At 43.0% G+C, this 19,713-nt stretch overlaps 1 protein-coding gene across 1 annotated transcript in view; it reads right to left on the reverse strand.

Annotated features, from left to right (window-relative positions):
• The window catches only part of SLC30A7 (solute carrier family 30 member 7), a 36,120-nt gene extending 16,678 nt beyond the window's left edge, over positions 1 to 19,442 (reverse strand). Inside the window, exons 1-8 of the mRNA XM_048495951.1 lie at positions 19,239 to 19,442; positions 18,303 to 18,404; positions 15,421 to 15,534; positions 12,015 to 12,102; positions 9,208 to 9,334; positions 5,668 to 5,811; positions 4,511 to 4,552; positions 2,480 to 2,615 (exon numbers count right to left, since the gene is read on the reverse strand). Coding sequence (XP_048351908.1) covers positions 2,480 to 2,615; positions 4,511 to 4,552; positions 5,668 to 5,811; positions 9,208 to 9,334; positions 12,015 to 12,102; positions 15,421 to 15,534; positions 18,303 to 18,404; positions 19,239 to 19,318 — 833 coding nt within the window. The 5' untranslated portion in view covers positions 19,319 to 19,442. The remainder of the gene's footprint in view (positions 1 to 2,479; positions 2,616 to 4,510; positions 4,553 to 5,667; positions 5,812 to 9,207; positions 9,335 to 12,014; positions 12,103 to 15,420; positions 15,535 to 18,302; positions 18,405 to 19,238) is intronic.
• Between the last annotated feature and the right edge of the window lie 271 nt (positions 19,443 to 19,713).

Consider the following 19,713-nt stretch of genomic DNA (forward strand, 5'->3'; position numbering starts at 1 on the left):
ACAAATCTGCCATAGGAGCCCTGTGTTCGGGTGCTGAAGGCTGAATCTTTTTCTCTCTATTATGCTTTGTGCATATGAGCAAATTCAATTCCACTAGTCTCCTTCAAGGAGAAATATAAAACAGTTAAGCTCAATTGAGAATCTTGCTTCAGATGTTAAAAATACAATGGGGTAACAGAAATCCCAGTCAGAACTAGGCATGTCCCTAGTTTATTGCCCACATTGCAAACACATAATGCAATTCTAATAACGAGCACTGGAAAGAACAGCCAACCAGTAACAAATATATTTCTTTACCAGCCCGAAGCTACCGAATACAGCTAAGTAGGGGTTGCATCAAACCAAAGCTAGATCACCCACACTAGAAACGTTTCCTGTGTTACTTCATTTCCTGCATAGTATACTACGAACAGTATTTCACTTGTGTACTGTAAGCAATATCCTGCAGAAAAAAATCAACATTATGTCAAAATACACACAGACTGGCAATTTGTATGCTTCATGTTACTTTGCAGACGCTTGCCTGGGCAAAAGAGTGCTTCCTAATCACCGAGGGTCATTGAGATTTACTTCCAGGTGACCAGGCAAGCAAGCCGTATAAGAGTTCATTCTTTGAGGCCCCATCCTCTGGTATAAATGTATACTTCATCATCATTTGTCAACTGATTTGCAGCTCCCAGAGCAGATAACCTCTGGCTGCCACTTGCCTTTCCCTCCATGTCTACCCGATTTACCATTCTTCTTCCTCTGCTTCTGTCAGCTGAGGGTATTACTTCATGCATCTGATGAAATCAAATTTAGTCACAATAAGCCTATTAGCTTTTAAAGGGCCACAAGCCTCTTTCAGGTTTTTATCACTAAGAAGTAATCTGTACAGATGGAGAGAAAGCTTTGGTCAAACTCTCACTCAACACTCTCACTCTCGAGATCCTCATAATAATTTGCATCATAGGATATAATCATGGTACGTACATTGCCAGACTGCTGCACACCAAAGGTATGCTGACTCATGCAGATGGAGCATATTGTCTGAACCTGGCGTCAAGCCAAGGCAATGATAGTGCACTTCACTACGAAAACAAGGACTTGATTTGAAAGTGTAATTATGCTGACATTTCTCTTTTAAGAGACCCACAAAAACGTGATCCATGAGTCAATGAAGCTGTCAGCTCCAGGCTGCAGCTACTGGCTGTGCATTCTAAAGTTTCTTGCAGAGGGCAAAGAACTGAGCGACACTGTAAATTGCTGGATGCCACCAGAGTCAATATGATTTCAATTTAATACAACTCATCACAGAGCAGAGCAATTTCCCGGCTCTATACTGCCCCACACAGTAGCACTCGCTTAAAAGGGCAAAAGCAGCTTATCTGTAAGGTTTTCTTACAAGTTTGCATCTTCTCTTCTCCAAAAAAGCACATCTGCAACAGGTTCTCTTCCTCTCCCAAATAGTTCTAATTTCTCTTATTCTCAGAAACTACATTCCACATTTTACAGGCTGACAAACGAAGGCCCCTTCCGCACATGCAGAATAATGCACTTTCATGGTTGTTTGAAAGCGGATTTTGCTACTCTGCACAGTAAAATCCAGCTTCGAAGTGCATTGAAATTGGACTGAAAGTGCATTATTCTGATTGTGCAGAAGGGGCCTCTGCTGTGCTGCCCCACGGCGCCCAACGTCTGATTTGTATTTCAAGAAAATCATGCTGGCACAAGGATACCACTATCTAGTAGCTCCTCTAGATGACACAGAGCATGCATGTAAGCCTGAGTAGATAGTGCTGATTCCACTCGACCAACAGTATGCTTCAGCTTATGGCAACTTCGTGTGTTTATCTTGTCACTTATCCTTGAAAAAAATATTTTTCACACACAGCTCAAAGAAGCACTCCAAGAGACTCAAAATCTTGCACATAGCATTGTCAATGACTGTTTACAGTGCTTTTTGAAAGCAACAATAACGGGAAAGCAGGGGATACTTCAAAGCTTTGTCACGCTCACGTATCCCTTGCAATGAAGAATGCATTAAAAATAACTTGACCAGTTACACCAAAAGAGCAGGACACCTCAGCAGATAGATACTGAGCAGCCTTCTATGAGCCGCCTGGCAGCTCAGCTTGACAAAGGGCAGGCTACACCATGTGCCAGCAGGCTGGACTCCACTGAATTTGAGGCCATTCTGCTTCATTTAGTAGTACAGTACATTGGTTCATATTTGCCCAAACAAACAACACAAAAAGATGCTTCACAATGTGGGTCGGAAGGGTCGTTTTACAAGTCTGCAAGACACAAAGTGTATAAACACAACAGGCTGCTGACTGAGGAAACTTATTAGGTATACAAACACAATGATACAAGATAGGAAAAAGCCAACCAATTACAAGAACAGTCACTGTTAATGAAGTCCATGGTCCCTATTAAGACTGCAAACCCTGCAAGGTTGCACCTGGAAAGGGCTCTGAGCACTACTAGCAGTACTTACCTTACTCCTATAAGCAGGGCTATGAGCATTGAACAGACAGGGTCAGCTATCATGAGACCGTAGTTCTGCATCAGTAGTGCCGATATAATTACTCCAATACTTCCAAGTGTGTCGGCCACAATGTGTAAAAATACTCCTACAAGAAAGCATATGCAAGATGACAAGAGGTAACAAAAAAGTCACCTTTTGATTAAGTGACAGTGTCATTCAGAACGGCAAGAGATGACCAGTTATTTGACAAATATTTACCACTGTGTTTAGTCTATGGTCCAGACTCACACTCTGTTTTACAGTGTAAGCTGATAAAATGCAGTTCTTTCCCCTGCTGCAAAGCTGGCATTAGAAACCCCAGTCATGAAAAGAGGTCAATCTGACTACTCATACCACAACAGTTTTGCCAAAAATTTCCAGCAGGACCTCTTTCTCTGGGACAGGAAAGATTTCAAATTAACTTAAGTGGGGCATGGAAGAACCACATCGTTGCAGTTCCTGTTTATAGTGTCTCCATATAGAGACCTCCCACATGATGAGAGATTACTGCTCCCCCTATTTCTAACCAGTAGCAGGGCTACAGTTAAATTTTTCTTGCCAAATTATCACATCAGAAATTGTAAAATTCCTATGTAGTTGCAGGGATACTGTTGTGTGATAACTGAGATGTTTTACTTATTGAATACGAAGAAATTTTGCCAGAAGGAAATTCTGAAAAATACTGAGAGGTCTCATCTTTTAAGTGCTGCCAATGCTAGCTGTAAATGCCTTTGCCAAATCAACTACTCAAGTACTTAAACGAATAAATGACAGAAATCCAGGTGTTGCCACGAGAATTCAGCAATAAGCCTATGGAGCCCTCTGCTGGTAGTAAAGAGTATAGCAGCCAGACACAGAGGCCAAGAATTTATTTTTTATATACACTTGTAACGACACCTCAATGATCCTGTTCCATACATATCATAGTCTAGTCTGGACCTTATCAATCCATTCCATCATTCTCCAGCACAAGGATTCACTATTAGCAGAACAAATTAACAGGATCCAACCCACGGTGTCATTGAAGAAAACCACCTTTCTTATTTCTAAAATGACAGCCCATTTTATGATAGTGGAATCAAAGATGAAAACGAATACTCCAATGCATATGCTGAATAATGTATTAACATGTTACAGAGTTTATCTGTACTAATGTGTAGCTGTACGACACAAAGCATACAGAAAGAACACACAATGCCCCCTGCAGGCATAGGATAGAAAAGCAGATCAGAAACATTCTTGTAAAGAAAATACCAAGCCATCCTATAGATACATAAACACATACTGATTTATACAGTATTATCACTGTCAAATCACGCATCCAAAGTGGATGGGGCCAAAAGGGCTTGAGGGAGTGGCGCACCCTTGCGCTGGAACATTTGCCCTCCCCAGGACATTGCCCCAGTGGAGGGGAAGACACACCAGTGGCCACCAGTCAAACAGCTCTGCCATCATAGAACACAGATGTCCAGGCTGCAGTGAGGCTGTGTGGGCCTCCCGCTTGGATGCCAGTATGGGAGGGGGTGGTGTGTTCCTGGGGTGCACTGGCCCTCAGACTTATGCTCGCCTTTTGGCGGTGTGTGTCCTGTCAGCCCTGTGGGGCTTTTTCCTGCTCCCCCTGCTGCCAAAAAGCCCCTTTGGAGGCGGCAGGGCAGAGCTGCATGGGCGCCATGGCCCGCCTCCTCCATGGCCTGCCTCCTTTGGATGGGGCTGCAGCTTATGCAAACATTCATTTTGGCAAGGCAAGGCTGTCCCAGATGGAAAAGAATTCAAAATAAAAAGTGTTCAAGCCTTCAAGTTAGATCAGCAAAGTACAATCTACTGTTAATCTTTTAACATTGAAAGTACCGGTACATATTTCCTGGGTAAAATAAGAAAATTGTTTGATCCTTATTAATTTCAATATAAAATGTATTTCTTTTCAGGTATAAACACCTTTGGCTGTTAAACAATAAATGTGCTGAAATCTGAAACTGGACACATGCTGTAATCATGCCATACCTTCTAAAATCTGCTTGCTGGACCCTGAAGCTAGGTGATCATCTGGAGAAACAACAAGAAGGTTAAGTTCGTTTAGCCTCTCTGCGTGGAGGGATTTTAGTTCTGACATTTTTTTAAAGGGCCACATTACTTTCAGCAACTATTTTTACGATGTTTAGGTTCCCTCAACCAAAATGTACAAAAATCCACAAAACATTTTCTTGTTAAACAGGAAAGATTGAGCAATGGAAAAAAAGTTGGCAGGTGAGGGAAAAACAACAAACCCTCTAAAACACAGCATGAGTAGCTTTCAGGGCACTTTAAAAAAAAAGTTGGGAATGAAATTTGGAAGAGATCAATATTCAACCAAAGGAAAACTTTTCTTGTCTAGGAACTCTGGACACAATATCAGGATTTCCAAACAATGACTACTATCTAAGTACAGAATGTTACCAATCTGAGAATAGTCAAACAAAGCCAGAACATGGGAAATTCAGGGCCCTGAAAACCAACACTCAGAACGCCAATGAAAAGTGTCCCATGATATCACTGAAATCCAAAGGGTTCTGCAACCAAACCATACATACATTTCAGTTTCCTAAAATTAGACTGAAACCCTACAAAGTGTAAGCATGGTAAATAACTGTTTTCCTGAAATTAGGACATGCTATGTTGTTGCCCCCAACATGTGAAATTGGGGGTTTTAAATAGTGGGGGGATAAAGGACAAGTTTCAAGCTGGTCAACAGCTTTCCTTCTACGACACAGAAAGGTCCTGCTTGCAGAGATGAAGAAATCTACCGATTTATTAGAGTTTTGAAAGGAACATAACTTTTTCATTCCCCAGCAGGCAGGTGGAAATTTTGGAATGGTTTTTGCAGATAAATTTGTGTGTATGTGCTTGTATACATTTTTAAAAATGAGTACAATTAAAATATGACTATAACTTGGTTTGTTCCCATTGAGCTTTCTTGAAAAGTAGCCAATTAAGTGTCAATATATAACATGCCCAGGTAGCTAAAACACTTTTGTATTTCATGCAGGCTTTTTAGATCATGGTAAAACAAACGTTCTGCGATCTTACAATGGAGCCACACAAATGCTGATCAGTGAAAAGTGACAACAGATGGCACAATAATCACACAAGTTTTGCACGCCTACAGCAAGAGTAATCCTTACTCTGAGAACATCCATGGGCTTGGCTGTGGTCATGGGAATGGCCGTGCCCATGACCAGACTTGGAATCATGACTGTGACCATGTCCCCCATGGCTGTGACCATGACTTAGGGTTCCATTAAACAAGGAATGGCTGTGCTCGTGTCCTGTGAATAAAAGATTTACTTGGTCAATTGACAGAATTTCTGTTTCTCTACTGTGACTAATGCCAAGTTAATCATAACACTTCGTTTGCATAGTAAGACAGAAGAGGTGAAGAGATCAATCAAGGTGTTTTGGTGGCACAAAAATAAATCCTAAATGTTGCTCCTCCAAGGGTGACAAAATACAATGGGTAACCTGCTGCCTGTTAATACCACACAAGCAGGATGCCGAACCCTAATAACGAGCACAGTCAACTCTGAAACACAGAACTATTCCAAATTAGGCTAATAGATTCTAACAGTCTCCGTTGACTGGTAATACATGCTCAATCAAATAACTCTGAAGCACCATTTCACCCTTCTATATCCACTGTAGTCAATGGGCAAGGATGCAGTTCTGCTCTGCAAGACTGCTTAAATGTGCACCTGAATAACTGAATTAAGTAATAAATAAGACATGCTTGTTTAAGATAATGTACCTATGTATGTAACAGCCATATATGCAGAAAACATATGTTGAAGCAAGAAGTGTTGGGCTACCCAAAAATGTTGGGCTACCCAAGAAGTGTTTGGGCTACCCAAAAGACCAATATTTAGGTACCGATTGCTTATGTAGCTAATTTATTATCTAATCAAATAATTAAATTTCAAATAAGATGTTAAATCCTGTTACATCAACGATTAGATCATGGACATTCAGCATAATGTTAATATTCAACTTAATATAACTTTCACAGTAAACAAATCTTCTCAGAACAATGTAAGATAACAATATCAAATAAAGCAGTAATATTAGGTAGTTTTCTTGTTACAAATATTTTTAAAAGTCCAATAGGCTCATGGTAATAAATCAGATAAGTATAATGAGTCAGGAAGTAATGCCAACCAAAAATAGGCACCAAAAATAGTTGAACAGACAGAATTCCAGATAAACATGCTGTTACAGACCAAATTCTTTCATTAGTGCAAACAGAGGAATCCTGCACTTCTAATATGGAGACTGAAACTGTTTGAAAGATGTGATCCCCTTTCTTCTCAGTATGCAATATATCTACAAAGTTACAAAGGCTATATAAAAAATATTACAGCACTGGCATGTTGAGTGGTTTCTGGGCTTTAAGATAATGTCTGATTCCAGCTGTGAAAGCTTTTGACAAAGTATTACAGCACATTCACCCAAAGGGTCCAGTGCTTAGAATGGGAGAAGCCAAGCAGTCTAAAGTCAGTGCAATCTCCAATGATACACATTCATGTCTTCAGTAGCGTTCAGAGAGGCTCATCGATATTTTTTTAAGGGGACATCTTATTATACAATTGAGCAGCGTATATCTGACAATGAACCAGAAGAAGCAGAGGACTTTGGGAGATGCAGTCTAGAGAGTGCCATTTCTCATATACAGAGCGGCTGACAAGACTACAACTCCCAGATTCCTTCTCACTCAGCTGGTAACACTTCTTAAATCTCTGGGGTCCTCGAATGGCATTCCTATTCTTGCCTGAGCCAACTCTCCAGCAGGGGTCCTCACATGGTTGTCCTATTCTTTGACTGAGCCAATTCTGGGGTAAGTCAGCAGTGAGCCCAGTGCCAGAAGCCAGGACTGAACAGGCCACCCCATCTCAGGAAGTTTGCGGGGGAGGGGGAAGGTCTCACAGCACCTAGAGGACTTCTGGCTGAGAAGGTAAAAGCAGGGCTGTGGAGGGACAGGCCTCACCATGCCCAGCCAGAGCACAGAGAATTGGGCTGCGGGGGAAGAGAGAGAGAATTTGAGTAGGAGCAGAAAGAACATGAGTGCTTGGGAGAGACAGAAAGAGAAAGAGAGAGCTGAAGAAGAAGGTCAGAAAGACGGAACGAGAGCTGGGGTAGGGTGGCAGAAAAGACAGAGAAAGAACAAGTAATCAGGAAGAGAGAGCTGGGGTTGGGGGCCAGAAAGACAGTTTGGGTAGTGGGGCAAAAATAGAGAAGACCAAGAGAAAGGGTGGCAGGATGGAGAAGGAGAGGCTGAGAAGGGGGACAACAGAAGAAAAAAAAAGGTAGGGGTAATGTCCTCTCGAGTGCCCACTTGCTAGAGCCCATTGTATTTTTTCACACAATGGGCTCCCCATCTTCACAGCCACCCTGCTGGCTCCCCTTCCTTTGCAAAGCTGGGGTCCAGTTTTGCAAATGGGGGGTGTGCCTATGGAGATGGTGAGAACTCTCCCCATCTTGGCAGGCGCTCCTCTAGCTCCCTCTTTTGCAAAGTCGGGATCCAGTTTAAAGATTATATAAGATTATATAAACAGAATTGTACTTTAATTTTGAGTAACAGCAGACCTGAGATCCCTTAAAGGGAACACATTTCTTAGCATTCTCATATTTCCAGAGTGTAGCTTATGGGCTTACTGTATAATTTTTGTAAGCCTAAAATGCTTGCTTGGCAATTCTGCTTATTTGTCAGGTTTTAACTTCACACAGTGAATTTAGAAAGCAGTGGAAAAATCAGTCTTGGCAGAAGGCCAGAAAAAGCAGCAAAGCAGGCATCAGTTCTACAGCCACAAGAGTAGAAGTCCGTTCTCAGGCAGCTTTAGTGGCAGAAACTGGCATGGCAAGAGCATCCTGTCCTCTGCCTTGCATGTCTTGCACCGCACTGTTCTGCCAATCCCATAGGGCAGTGAAAGCGAACCTTTTCGAGACCGAGTGCCCAAATTGCAACTCAAAACCCGCTTATTTATCACAGTGCCAACGCGGCAATTTAACCTGAATACTGAGGTTTTAGTTTAGAAAAAACAGTTGGCTCCGAGGCGTGTGTTACTCTGGAGTAAGCTTGGTGGTAGTCAGTGGCTTTGCTTTGAAGCAACTGTGCAACTCTTCCAACGGGTGAATCATGACCCTAGGAGGGTTTACTCAAAAGCAAGCTCCACTGCCAGCAACCGAGCTTACTCCCAGGTAAAGGATCGCGCTGTAGTTCTTTGCATGAAAATCAGTGGGGTTTAACAGCACTTACCAGGGTTACCTACACTGCTTCCCCAAAACTAGGTCTTAGGTTTAATGCTAATAATCGAGCCCAGTGGTCCAGGCCAGCCTAGATGTATAGGGGTGGGGGTGGGGGGCGACTCTGTTTGCGCGTGCCCATAGAGAGGGCTCTGAGTGCCTCCTCTGGCACCCGTGCCATAGGTTTGCCATCACTGCCATAGGAAGAGGGCCTGAGCAGCCTTAACACAAGGCTCTCACCAAGCTGCTTATGGCAGGACCAAACACACAGAGGTAACTTACAGCACCCTAGTAAGAGTGTAAGGCATCCCCTCTGGGACCCTAGTACTGAATCTGGTGGCCTGCTACATAGCAGAGAACAACTCTCGGTCGATGACTGAATCTGGAAACAAACTAACTGATGAGAGGAAGAATAAGATTCCATGACTTACCAGAGCCGTGAGAGTGACCATGTCCCCCATGTTGAAACACAAAAATTCCTATAAGATTTACAAGGAAACCAAGTATGGACACAGGAAGAAGCCTTTCATGATGCACATCAGGAGGTTCAAGTGCTCTCTGCAATGAAATAAAGCGGGAAGTCTCAGTGCAACAGATCACCCACCAACACAGGTGATGTATCTAGTACAGACTCGTTTAGTACTGTACTGAGCCCTTCGGGGAAGGGAAGTCTATAAATCCAATAAATACAAAAACTTGAATCAGTAATCAACAGCCTGCCTTCTGACAGTTCACAAGTACATGACAAATCATAAATGCGAAGCAACAAGAATGAACTATTGCCTATCAGAGCAGTCGTATTTGGTCTACACATTGAGGAATGAGACCTCATCTGACCAGTGCAGCCAAACCAAGTAAACATCATAAACTATTAGATAATCTAGAAATTCAAGCGTTTCCCCAAGATCTGAGAAAGACCTTTGATGTTAACCATGACAGAAAGACAATGGAGACTGTCGAAGGCTTTCACGGCCGGATTCAACTGGTTCTGGTGGGTTTTCCGGCTGTGTGGCCGTGGTCTGATCCACCAGATCACGGCCACACAGTGAATGTGAACAAGATCCACCAGACCACGGCCACACAGCCCGGAAAACCCACCAGAACTACAATGGAGACTGTTTTCCAGAAAATTCGTTCTCAATCAGAAGGTTAGGAGCCAATTTTTTTCCAGTTTTCGCCTCATTGCACAGTGCTATTAGCATTGTTTTTAGAAGCCCGTGCTTTTTTCTTCTCTTGTGCATTTTACCCCATCTAAAAGAACTGTGTGGTGCTCATGGCCTCAGAGTTTCATGGATAAAGGGGAGGGGGGAATCATACATGCACGAAAAGGAATGCAGAACTGAACGTGAATATTTCTTTTTAGTAGATACAGGGCCTTTTGGTGAAGGTTACTCCTGCCCCTTGATCCAATGGCAGCCCTGTGCAAGTTAGACATAGTTTTCATCCCTTCTGTGGCAAGCAACCCCTGCTCAATTTGGGGGTATAGTGCAGCCGAAACCATTAAAAAAACCCAGGACTACTGCACTTTAAAAAGAAATGCTTTCCGGATCCCAAACTGATTTTTTTTAAAAAAATCTGTACAGAAGGAAAAGTAGGATAGGAAAAATGGCCATCTGCAGAACTTCGACTGTAACTTCAGGACCTTGGAAGGCTAACCACCCAATCCTACTCAGAGAAACAGTACCATCCAAGTGAGTCAGAATACTCTCTGCCCACCAATGAGAAGAAATGTCAGGTGCTCTCCTGTCACAGTGGAGAAAGGCATAATTGTGACGCATGCTAAACAGCAGTGTCCATGTCCTTGACAGGAAATCTCACTGCTAGAAAGGAATAGAATTTGTGGAACCATTTGCCTCCCAAATGAAGCAAGCAAAGATTATGGAAATATCCATCTGCAACGCTGCACGACGGAAGAAATGGATAACCAAACAGCCACTTTGTGGACCTCTTCCAGAGGGACACTGACATGAAAACAGCAGAAGCTGCAGCTTCTCTGATGGAATGAGCAGCAATCCCTGATGGTGCCTTGAACATTGGGTCATGCATATATATGCCTAATCTTGTGGTAACTTTATACCAGAGGGAGAGGGCACTCCATTCAAGGTCCTTTATGGAATCCACAAGGCAATTTTAAAGGAACGAATCCTGGGAGACGCACTTTCAACAGCTCACATAGCTCTTGCAACAGAATTATAGCAGCAAACAAGGAATGACTTGCTAAAGCCCCTCAAGAACCAGGCAGAGAAGAGAGTGGAGTACCCTTCCCGCCCACAATGGTGGAAAGAGCTGCAGCTCAATTCCTGTGTGCCTTGGGATGCAAATTCCAATTTACAGTGGTGTGGACTTAGGAACTCTGCTACTCCTGCAAGTCTTCTCCTGGGAAACATCAGCACACATTATATTGAGGTTTCTACCTGAGAAGTTCACTATTATTAGTACATTGTTCATACCTTGTGCCACAGCCAAATTGAAGGCACTTTGACCCAAACAGAGCAAAATTGTCAACAGACGACTGCCAGAATCTTTCCTATCTCCCGGGGTGGAGACATGTTGGAACCAGCTGAGACACATGGCAGCAACTTTCATCATGATTTCCAAAGACCCTTCTTGCCTCAGAACTTGAGAAGAATTCTCTGAGCCTCAACCTTTTGCTAGCTGCAATATTAGCTCTTTTCTACTAAGTTGTGGAAGCAGCTGTCAAAATGTCCACATGCTAGCATTAGAAGAAATCCAGCTCCTACACAAACTTTTTAAGAGAGAGGAAAACAAGAAAGGATTCCAACATTTCTAACCCTTTTCTTAGGTAAAAAGAGAAATGCTGAAATCTCCCTGTTACTAAGGAGCAAATAGAACTGGACTTGGGAGGGTCTCCTCCCATCAGAAAGAATGATAGTCATAATGAACAAAGTCTACCTTTGAGGTGGGTAGGAGGAATAAAACTCAACAGAGCAACCTCTCTATCAACCACCACCACACTGGTTCCAAGGTATTATAATGCGTAATTTGTGCTATCTCTGCTGCCTTGGAACCAGTGTAGTAACTGGCACGCACAACATAACATCTGAATGCAAATTCCGACAGCAACTCAAAATAGTTTATCTTTTTCCTTAGTTATACTAGTTTTGAATGAGGATCACCTATAAGTTGGCTGAAGAAAAACACATCCTGTGACATATCCCTGTATACCTGAATACATTTGTTAGATCAAGAAAAGCATATTACTGTTTTAATATCATACCTCAACACCTTCAGAGAAAATGAAGAATGCGGTGAAAATCAGAAACAGACCATTTACAAAACCAGCTAGAACTTCTGCTCGAACGTACCTGGGAAAATCAAGAAAAGTAGGTATCAACTATCATTACGTATTACTTTTTAAATTGTATACTATTGTACATAAGCCATCCCTTGCATTATTTTTTAAGTTGGATGGCAACAGGACCCTCATTTTAAGATTTTTAAAATAAACAAACTGAAGCAAGGACTGAAGGTTATTTTATGCACTGATGTCTCATAAAGGGCTAACTCAAATACAAATAAAATGTACAGCCTTCACGCAAGAACTGCACCCTACATCTAATTCTGAACCAGGACCTCAGCATGCAGATCATTAAATATGCATACTGGGACCAAGTACAGAGGTGTTTGAAAAAACCTGAGTCAGCACTCAGGTCTGCACAAAAATACAAACAAGAAAAAAAGAATGTGCAAAGTAAAAGACCAAGATTTCATGAAACTGTGTCATGAGATCTTGGACATCAAACTATCCAAAACAGCCACAGCAGCTAGAAGATTGTGACTGGTATGGGGTAAGGGGACGTGCATCGGCCTGCTGCTGCCTGAACCTAGCAGATAGAGTGGAAGAAAAAAATCGAAATCACCACATGAGCAAGGCAGGGCAGGCAGGAAGGGAGGCAGGCAGCCTGAAAAGTGAGTTAGTGGCCCAAAGGATAGCAAAGTGCGTGGGGGTTGGGCAAAACAGGAGGGGATTTGTAACTTCACATTTCTAAACTGGGAGACATTTGGGTGCATATGAGTCTTCTGCCGGGTGATCGACTTGTTTAGCCTATGCGGCCATGAACTTGACCAATTAAGCAGTTTGGGAGCAAGAACCCAAGACATTACCCAACATTATCCAAAGTATAGCATGGCCAAGGTGCCCAGCTTCCTGAAAGGAACACATAATTCTCACCCATTCCTATCAGAAAACTGGAGATCTCCCCAAAGGCCCCCCCCCCCGAGGGTGTGTCCAGAGCAGGACCTTCACAAACATTATGTGGGGGTTGGTTGTCCTAAAATTCTAGCAACAGGGCATTTAGGGGTTTAAAATCAGCAGCATTTTGAATTGTGCCCAGAAAAATAATTGCCAAATGCTTAACTCTATAGAACTGTATGGCCCGCCCACCCTAGGAGAGGGAGGGGGAGGGGAGAGAGGGGGAGGGGTGGCATGCAAGGGAGGATAGGGAGGGTACAGATGCTTAACTCTATAGAATGGGTCCCAACTAATGATTTAACCACTATATTTCAGACCAATGGAGGTTTTTGACCAATTGTCATACGCACATAAGAAATAAAAACACTGTGATGTGTCCAAAGCATCGATGACTGTGGCAAGATCAGATTCTCTCATTCTGGGCTACCTTGACAGCTATTAGCACTGGTAGAGCTAACAACACCAGTAGACACAAAACTGCTCTTTTCTGTGAAGTGCAACTTCACATGTAATAGGCTAAATACCAACATCCTGATCAATCATACTAACAGAACCCTGACCCTGTGTGGATTAAGCTTCAGTTTATTAGTCCCCACCCACCAGATACTGAACACCACAGCCTCACCGGATTTAGATGAAATAAATAAAACTGGGTGTTATGAGTTTGTTTAAGGCACCTCACTTCAAATTCCCAACTGTCTTCCCCAAGCAGACATCATGTAAGTGTTATGTAACAAGATGGGATTTTGTGGCACCCCATAGCACCAATGCCATGACGTTCATTCCAAAGTACGACCTTCTGGAATTGACAAGCCAAACAGGAATTTAGCCAGAACTTCCAATTCCCATTCCAGATAGGCTTCCAGAAAAATACTATGGCTGGTGGTACTGAAAGATGTGATGAGGTCTGCAAATCAACAAGGTCACATATTACCCAGTTCTCTCCCCGTTTAATGCCACCAGAGTGATTAAGGCAATCCAGGCTGGCTATCCATAGCTATTTAGTTTCACTCTAGAATCCCTGGAATTTAACCTTGAACATCACTTTTCACTCCAAGTAAGGATAATTCGGAAACAGGCAGGAAGATCAAAATATGCAACATGATACTTCTCGCCATGTCCTCCACATCGCCCTCCCAACTGCAAGAAGGTTGTGTCTGGGAGCCTCCAGGACAAGCCTCCGGTCTCTACATGATAGGGCCTCAAATCAGCCAAGTGAGAAGCAACAGAGAAGTTGAGTGCTCCTTCTCAAGTAAACCTACTTATGGTCCAACAGTCACATCACTGATTCTTGCCTTTCTCCAAGAGAGTTCTTGATAAGAGGTCTGCCTGCCAGGTTGAGGAAACCTGAGAAATTGCTGCCTGCCCATTGGTTATTAGTCCCTTGTAGAATTATAGAGTCGAAGACAGACATCTAAGCTCTTTAGCAAAAGAATGACAGTATTGTCTAGTTATGAGCAACTCACAGGTAGACTTAACACACAATCACCTAAAGCTATTTCTCTCCATAAAGCCTTCTCTGACATTTCTTTACACCCATCTTTCACGGAATAGAATACTAGAAGACTAAAATAAATTATGCCTGTGTCTATAACCATGTATGTCAGTTAATATGGCAATAAAATAGAAGGGGACATTCATTTCAGGCACATTGTATTCTGCTACAAAGTAATTTAAATCATACAAAATCAAAATTATGGTCACAAGCATATAAATATATTCTCTATATGAACGTTAGCATCCATCTATATATACTTTACATTTGTTCCTGTATTTTTGCTGCTGATACACACAAATAAAATACTAAGATTAACATACCAAAGTATATTAATAAGCCTTCAAGTATGCCAACCTAAGAATATTAAGAGGATTGGCAAGAAAATCAAACATACAACTTGGTCACCATTAGCATACAAAACAGGGAACATTGGCCCCACAACTTCACCTTAGGCTCTAGGCTATTAAGAAAAACCTAATAATGCAACCCTCATTAAAAAAAAAATAGGAACAACACAACCCCACCAGCAGAATTTTCAGGCAGGGTGCAGGCATACTAAATATGTACCCCACACATTTACAGAAAAGAACAAATCCTCAGATTTTTGGCTGGCACTGCTCAAAATCACAAATGCTAACTACTAAATGTTCCCATGTCCTCAACTATCAGCAAAACAGCATGCCATGTGACATTTAACAATATTTCAGTAGCATCAAGCAAGAAAAAGTTCTCAAGATTCCAAGTTTCTGCCTTCCTGACAAGAATGAGCTCTTAAATTTACATGACCTTAATTTAAAGTATTTGTCACCTAGCCAGCTTTAATGGAACTACTAGCTGCAAAATTACATTGCCAATATACTGTAACAAAACCGTACGTGGTACAACATATTGGTTTCTTGGAATATTTACTATCCTCCAAGTGAAATTTCTTACCCATAAGAGAAAGCGTCGTTTGATCTCCACTTTGAAATAACCGAAGCTGCCAGTCCAGCTAATAGAGCAGTACAGTCAAAAAACATATGAAATGAATCTGATATTAAACCTAAACTGGAAAAACAAAGGGAAAAATTGTTAGATGCAGAAACCACAGCAAATTAATTGAAAATCAAAGCAATGTAACCATACTTGCAATCCTAGTGTATGAAGGCTTGAACAAATGACAGCATTCTCCAGAGCTATATTTAAAGAAGCTCAACTTTTCCCCCTAAACAACCCCTATAGTGATTTAAATATAATGTATGCTGCATCACTGAAATGGTTGCACCCACAGGATTTTCCAGGTTTAACCTTCTCTTGAACAAATTAGAGGGTTTTTTTGTGATTTTTGAATATACCTTTTTGCCATAATACATAAAGTTAAGTATTTCTCTGGCCTCACCATGTCAGTCTTTATTCTTTCTTCCTACTTCAAAACAGCTGCTTATGCTTTTACAGACTATTTGCTATTTATAGCTGTTCTAAATATTACCCTGCAGAAAATTTTATTAGACACACCAAAGCGAAGCAATGCTAGATGAGTCTGCCGATGACCTGTTTGTACATTCTGCAGACACCTTTCAAAGCAGGCAAACCTGAAGTCTCCTTCAGAGCTGTAGCGAGGAGGAACTGCGCCCAGAGCACGCGTGCACCCTGCACCCCTGCCATGCCCCTGCACCAGCACGCACTCAGTGCATCACGCACCCCCACCCCCTTGGCGCTACACACTGGTCTCCTTAGAAACTAAAGTAACTAAACTGAGGCAGATTCCGCATGGGCCAAAAACAGTGGTGTGAAAGCGGTGTGAAAATGGTGTAAACCCTTTTACACCGTTTAAAACCCTTTTACAGCATTTTCACACCGCTATTTTTGGCCCATGTGGAATCCACCTGAGACTGTTCCACTTTGGTCACATTATGAAAAGACAAGACTCACTCAAAAAAACCCCAGTAATGCTAGGAAAAGTTGAGGGCAGTAGAAAAGGAGAAAGACCTGACATGAGATGGATTGACTCAGTCAAGGAAGCCCCATTTCTCCATCAGCAAGACCTCTGCAAGACCTTAGCAAGGCTATTAATGACAGGGTGGTTTAGAGGTCATTAATTCACAGGGTCGTCATAAGTCAGAAGGGATTTGACAAAACTTAACAGACACAGGCAGCAATAAAGCTTCATTCTCATTTTACTTGTCTAATGTTGGGTTTTGTTTCAAAGGTGGGTATATTTGATACAGACAGACAAACACACGCACCATAGCTTTCTACCCAGAAGTAATCTCTATGTCAGGTATGGAGGGAGACAAAGTATACAAATGCAATGGCTTGAAAGGCTTACTACTGTTACATTAAGTCAAGATTTTATATATGAATGAAGCCATTGAGCATTCTGTTTACCACATAAGCAGAGATTCTACTATGGCCTCCAGCCTACGTATCCAATCTCTCTCTATATATTTCATATGCAGAGATTGTCTCTACAAGACAAAGGTTGCCCTTAACTTAATCAGTATTAAGAAGAATATGTCATGATTTTAACTTTAGAAGCCACTACTATTCTCCGTCTCACAGAAATGTAAAAGTGTGGTCGTTAGTGATGCAGAGGAAGTGCGTGCTTCCACAGTAGAAAATAGTTCCGAAGGCCTATGAGCAGGTGGGAGAGTGAGGAGGCAGGTGGGAGAGCAAGGCAGTAGGCAGGAGAGGTGAAGAGGGAGGGGGCATGTGGCCAAGATACACTCATAGAGCAAGCTGTTAGTTGGGGCCGGGGGAGGCAGGCAGGCCTGGTTTGGTGCTTGGACTGGGGGGAGGGTGGGTGGGGGGAAATGGAGAGGCTATTGCCAGACCTGATGAGAAAGCAGTGGCTTGCTGCTGCTGCCCGACCACCTGGCTTGAAGGTTGGGCCAGGGGAACACTAGGACCCAACAGAAGCATTCTAACAAGAAGGATGTCCAGGAAGTGAGGGCAGATGGATTCAAAACTCTCTTCAGATCTTTTGGTGAGATCGAGTACCGAGACTGTTATGAGTCTAATAATGAATAATGGTATGAATTAAGGATCTTGCTAGCAAAAGTATTTCATTTAAATTTCTGCTAGGTTATAATGACACAACTTCAAAAGAAACAAAGTATCAGATGTAAACAGCCACTATCAACAAACATTGTCTTGCTTAAGAATCTCAATGTGCAAGGAACATTTCCACTGACCATAGAAATCTATTTCAACGAACTTATGATTATATAATAGATTAAGCCTTCATTAAATGTCAAGGAGTAAAAATGGTCTACATTTTGCCTGTAGAAACCTGTAACACATAAGTTTCCTTTCAGCACCACAAACCTTACTGCCCCATTTTACCAAAAATTAAATACAGCAGACCTTGCAATATTTACAATTTCAGATTTCAAGTCATAAGCCCACCCCATAAATACTGGGCCTGCCAAATCCTATAACTAAAAAAGGTGATGCAAAAGGTACCTTGGCCAACACCAGATAAAGTGAAGGACTACGTAAGTTGCTGCAAAACCTACATCAGCTTTCTTCCTGATGAAGAAAATCTGAACTTACCTCACTTCTCTTACACTAAAAACAAAAAATATTCTCACCTAAAAGGTCATTTTAAGAAAAAGTACATAAAAAGTTAATTCCATAACACAACCTGTCCTAGGGAGAGCATAAACCAAGCTAAATACAATCCACCCCTCCCCTTTCCCCTGCACCAATAGTTCATTCGCTTTCCTCAGCATTGCTCCACTGAGCCCCAGAGCTTCCTTCTCGGCGTGAGCCAGAGGCAGACGTGGCAGCACTAGCAGAAGCGCCGCCTCCTTCCCCTCTCCATTCCCCGGTACCTGTTACTCCAGATGCCATACAGCAGCTCCACAAAGGCAAAGGAGAGGTTGAGGCAAAGGAAGAAAAAGAGGTTTCGTGATGTCTTATCAGACAGGATAGACCTGGAAGAGAAGGAGGGTACAGGAGGATCACGGATCTTTTTTTTTTCTTTTTCAGGCCCTCAAGAAAAGAGAAAGTCTTGCTCTTCTCTCCTTGCCCCTAAATACTAGGGGGACTATTTCACAGAACCCCCTTTCCACATTTCAAACCAATCCCTGTCAAAACTCATGAATACACTCACATCCACACACTGAGAGCTCTTTTTTTGCTAGGCTTTGAGCAGCCGCATTCTTAACAGCAAGGCTCTGCCGCCACAAGCTACTCTGCAGCCTCCCCTTCACACACATGTCCCTTTCTGTGCTGTTCAAATATGCTTCCCCACCCTCTTCGCACAACCCCATCTACATACCGTACTGTAAATACAGTTCAAGCTTTTCCTTACACACTCTTGCACAGACTCAACGTAGAGAATCTCCAACATCATGACGCTTGTCTTCCTCGCCCTTCCCCAAACGTCTTTGTAACCAGCTGAGTTCCCCATCGCTGCACGTTCATTCTTGCTCGCCACCTACAAACCCCCAGGCTGGACTCTTATCACCCACACATCCTAGGCTATTATAAACTGGGTGTGCGCTTGGAATAACAACAATAACAACAACAACATTTGGAGCCCCCCATGCCTGACAACTGAATTTGTTAAAAGTCACCGGGAGCCGCAGAAACATATCGCCCAGCGCATGACTGGCAGCACCCAAAATGATTCACACAACACACACACACACACACACACACACACACACAAGAAGCCCAAACCAACAACCCCGAGACGGTGCCCCTGGGCGACACTACCATCCCCTCCACCATAAGCACCCCTCTTACCCACTCCCCCCACTCACCTGAACCACCCGGAGACCTTGCGGACCAGATTAAATTTGGGCGGCTTGTACTCATCGTCCTTGATGGACAAAGGGAGCATCTTCCTCGCAGGGCCCCCGGGCTGGGCTAGCCGGGCTCGAGGGGTGGCCGCTCCTTCAGCAGCGCCTCCCACTCCCACTCTCGGCTCCCAAGTCGAGAAACCGGCCCGCTCGGCCAGCAGCCACTTCCGGCACCGACGAGCCCAATACCGAGAGCCCTCTCCTCGCGGGGCATGCGCCGATGTACGGCAGCGGACCTCTTTGAGCGTCAGCCGGGAGTCCCTAGGCCTCGCCCCCGCAGACGGCTGTGTGGTTTAACTTTAAGGGCTTGCCTCCAAAATTGAGTGCAGGTGCTTCATAAATCCACGTTTTTAAAAAAAGTTTGTGTGCATCTACCTCATACTCTATATCGCAGGACATTGCTCCGACAAGGAGGAGCGGTTCCTTCTACATCCTA

The sequence above is a fragment of the Sphaerodactylus townsendi genome, linkage group LG05, assembly GCF_021028975.2.
Source record: "Sphaerodactylus townsendi isolate TG3544 linkage group LG05, MPM_Stown_v2.3, whole genome shotgun sequence".
In the NCBI taxonomy this organism is placed as follows: Eukaryota; Metazoa; Chordata; class Lepidosauria; order Squamata; family Sphaerodactylidae; genus Sphaerodactylus; species Sphaerodactylus townsendi.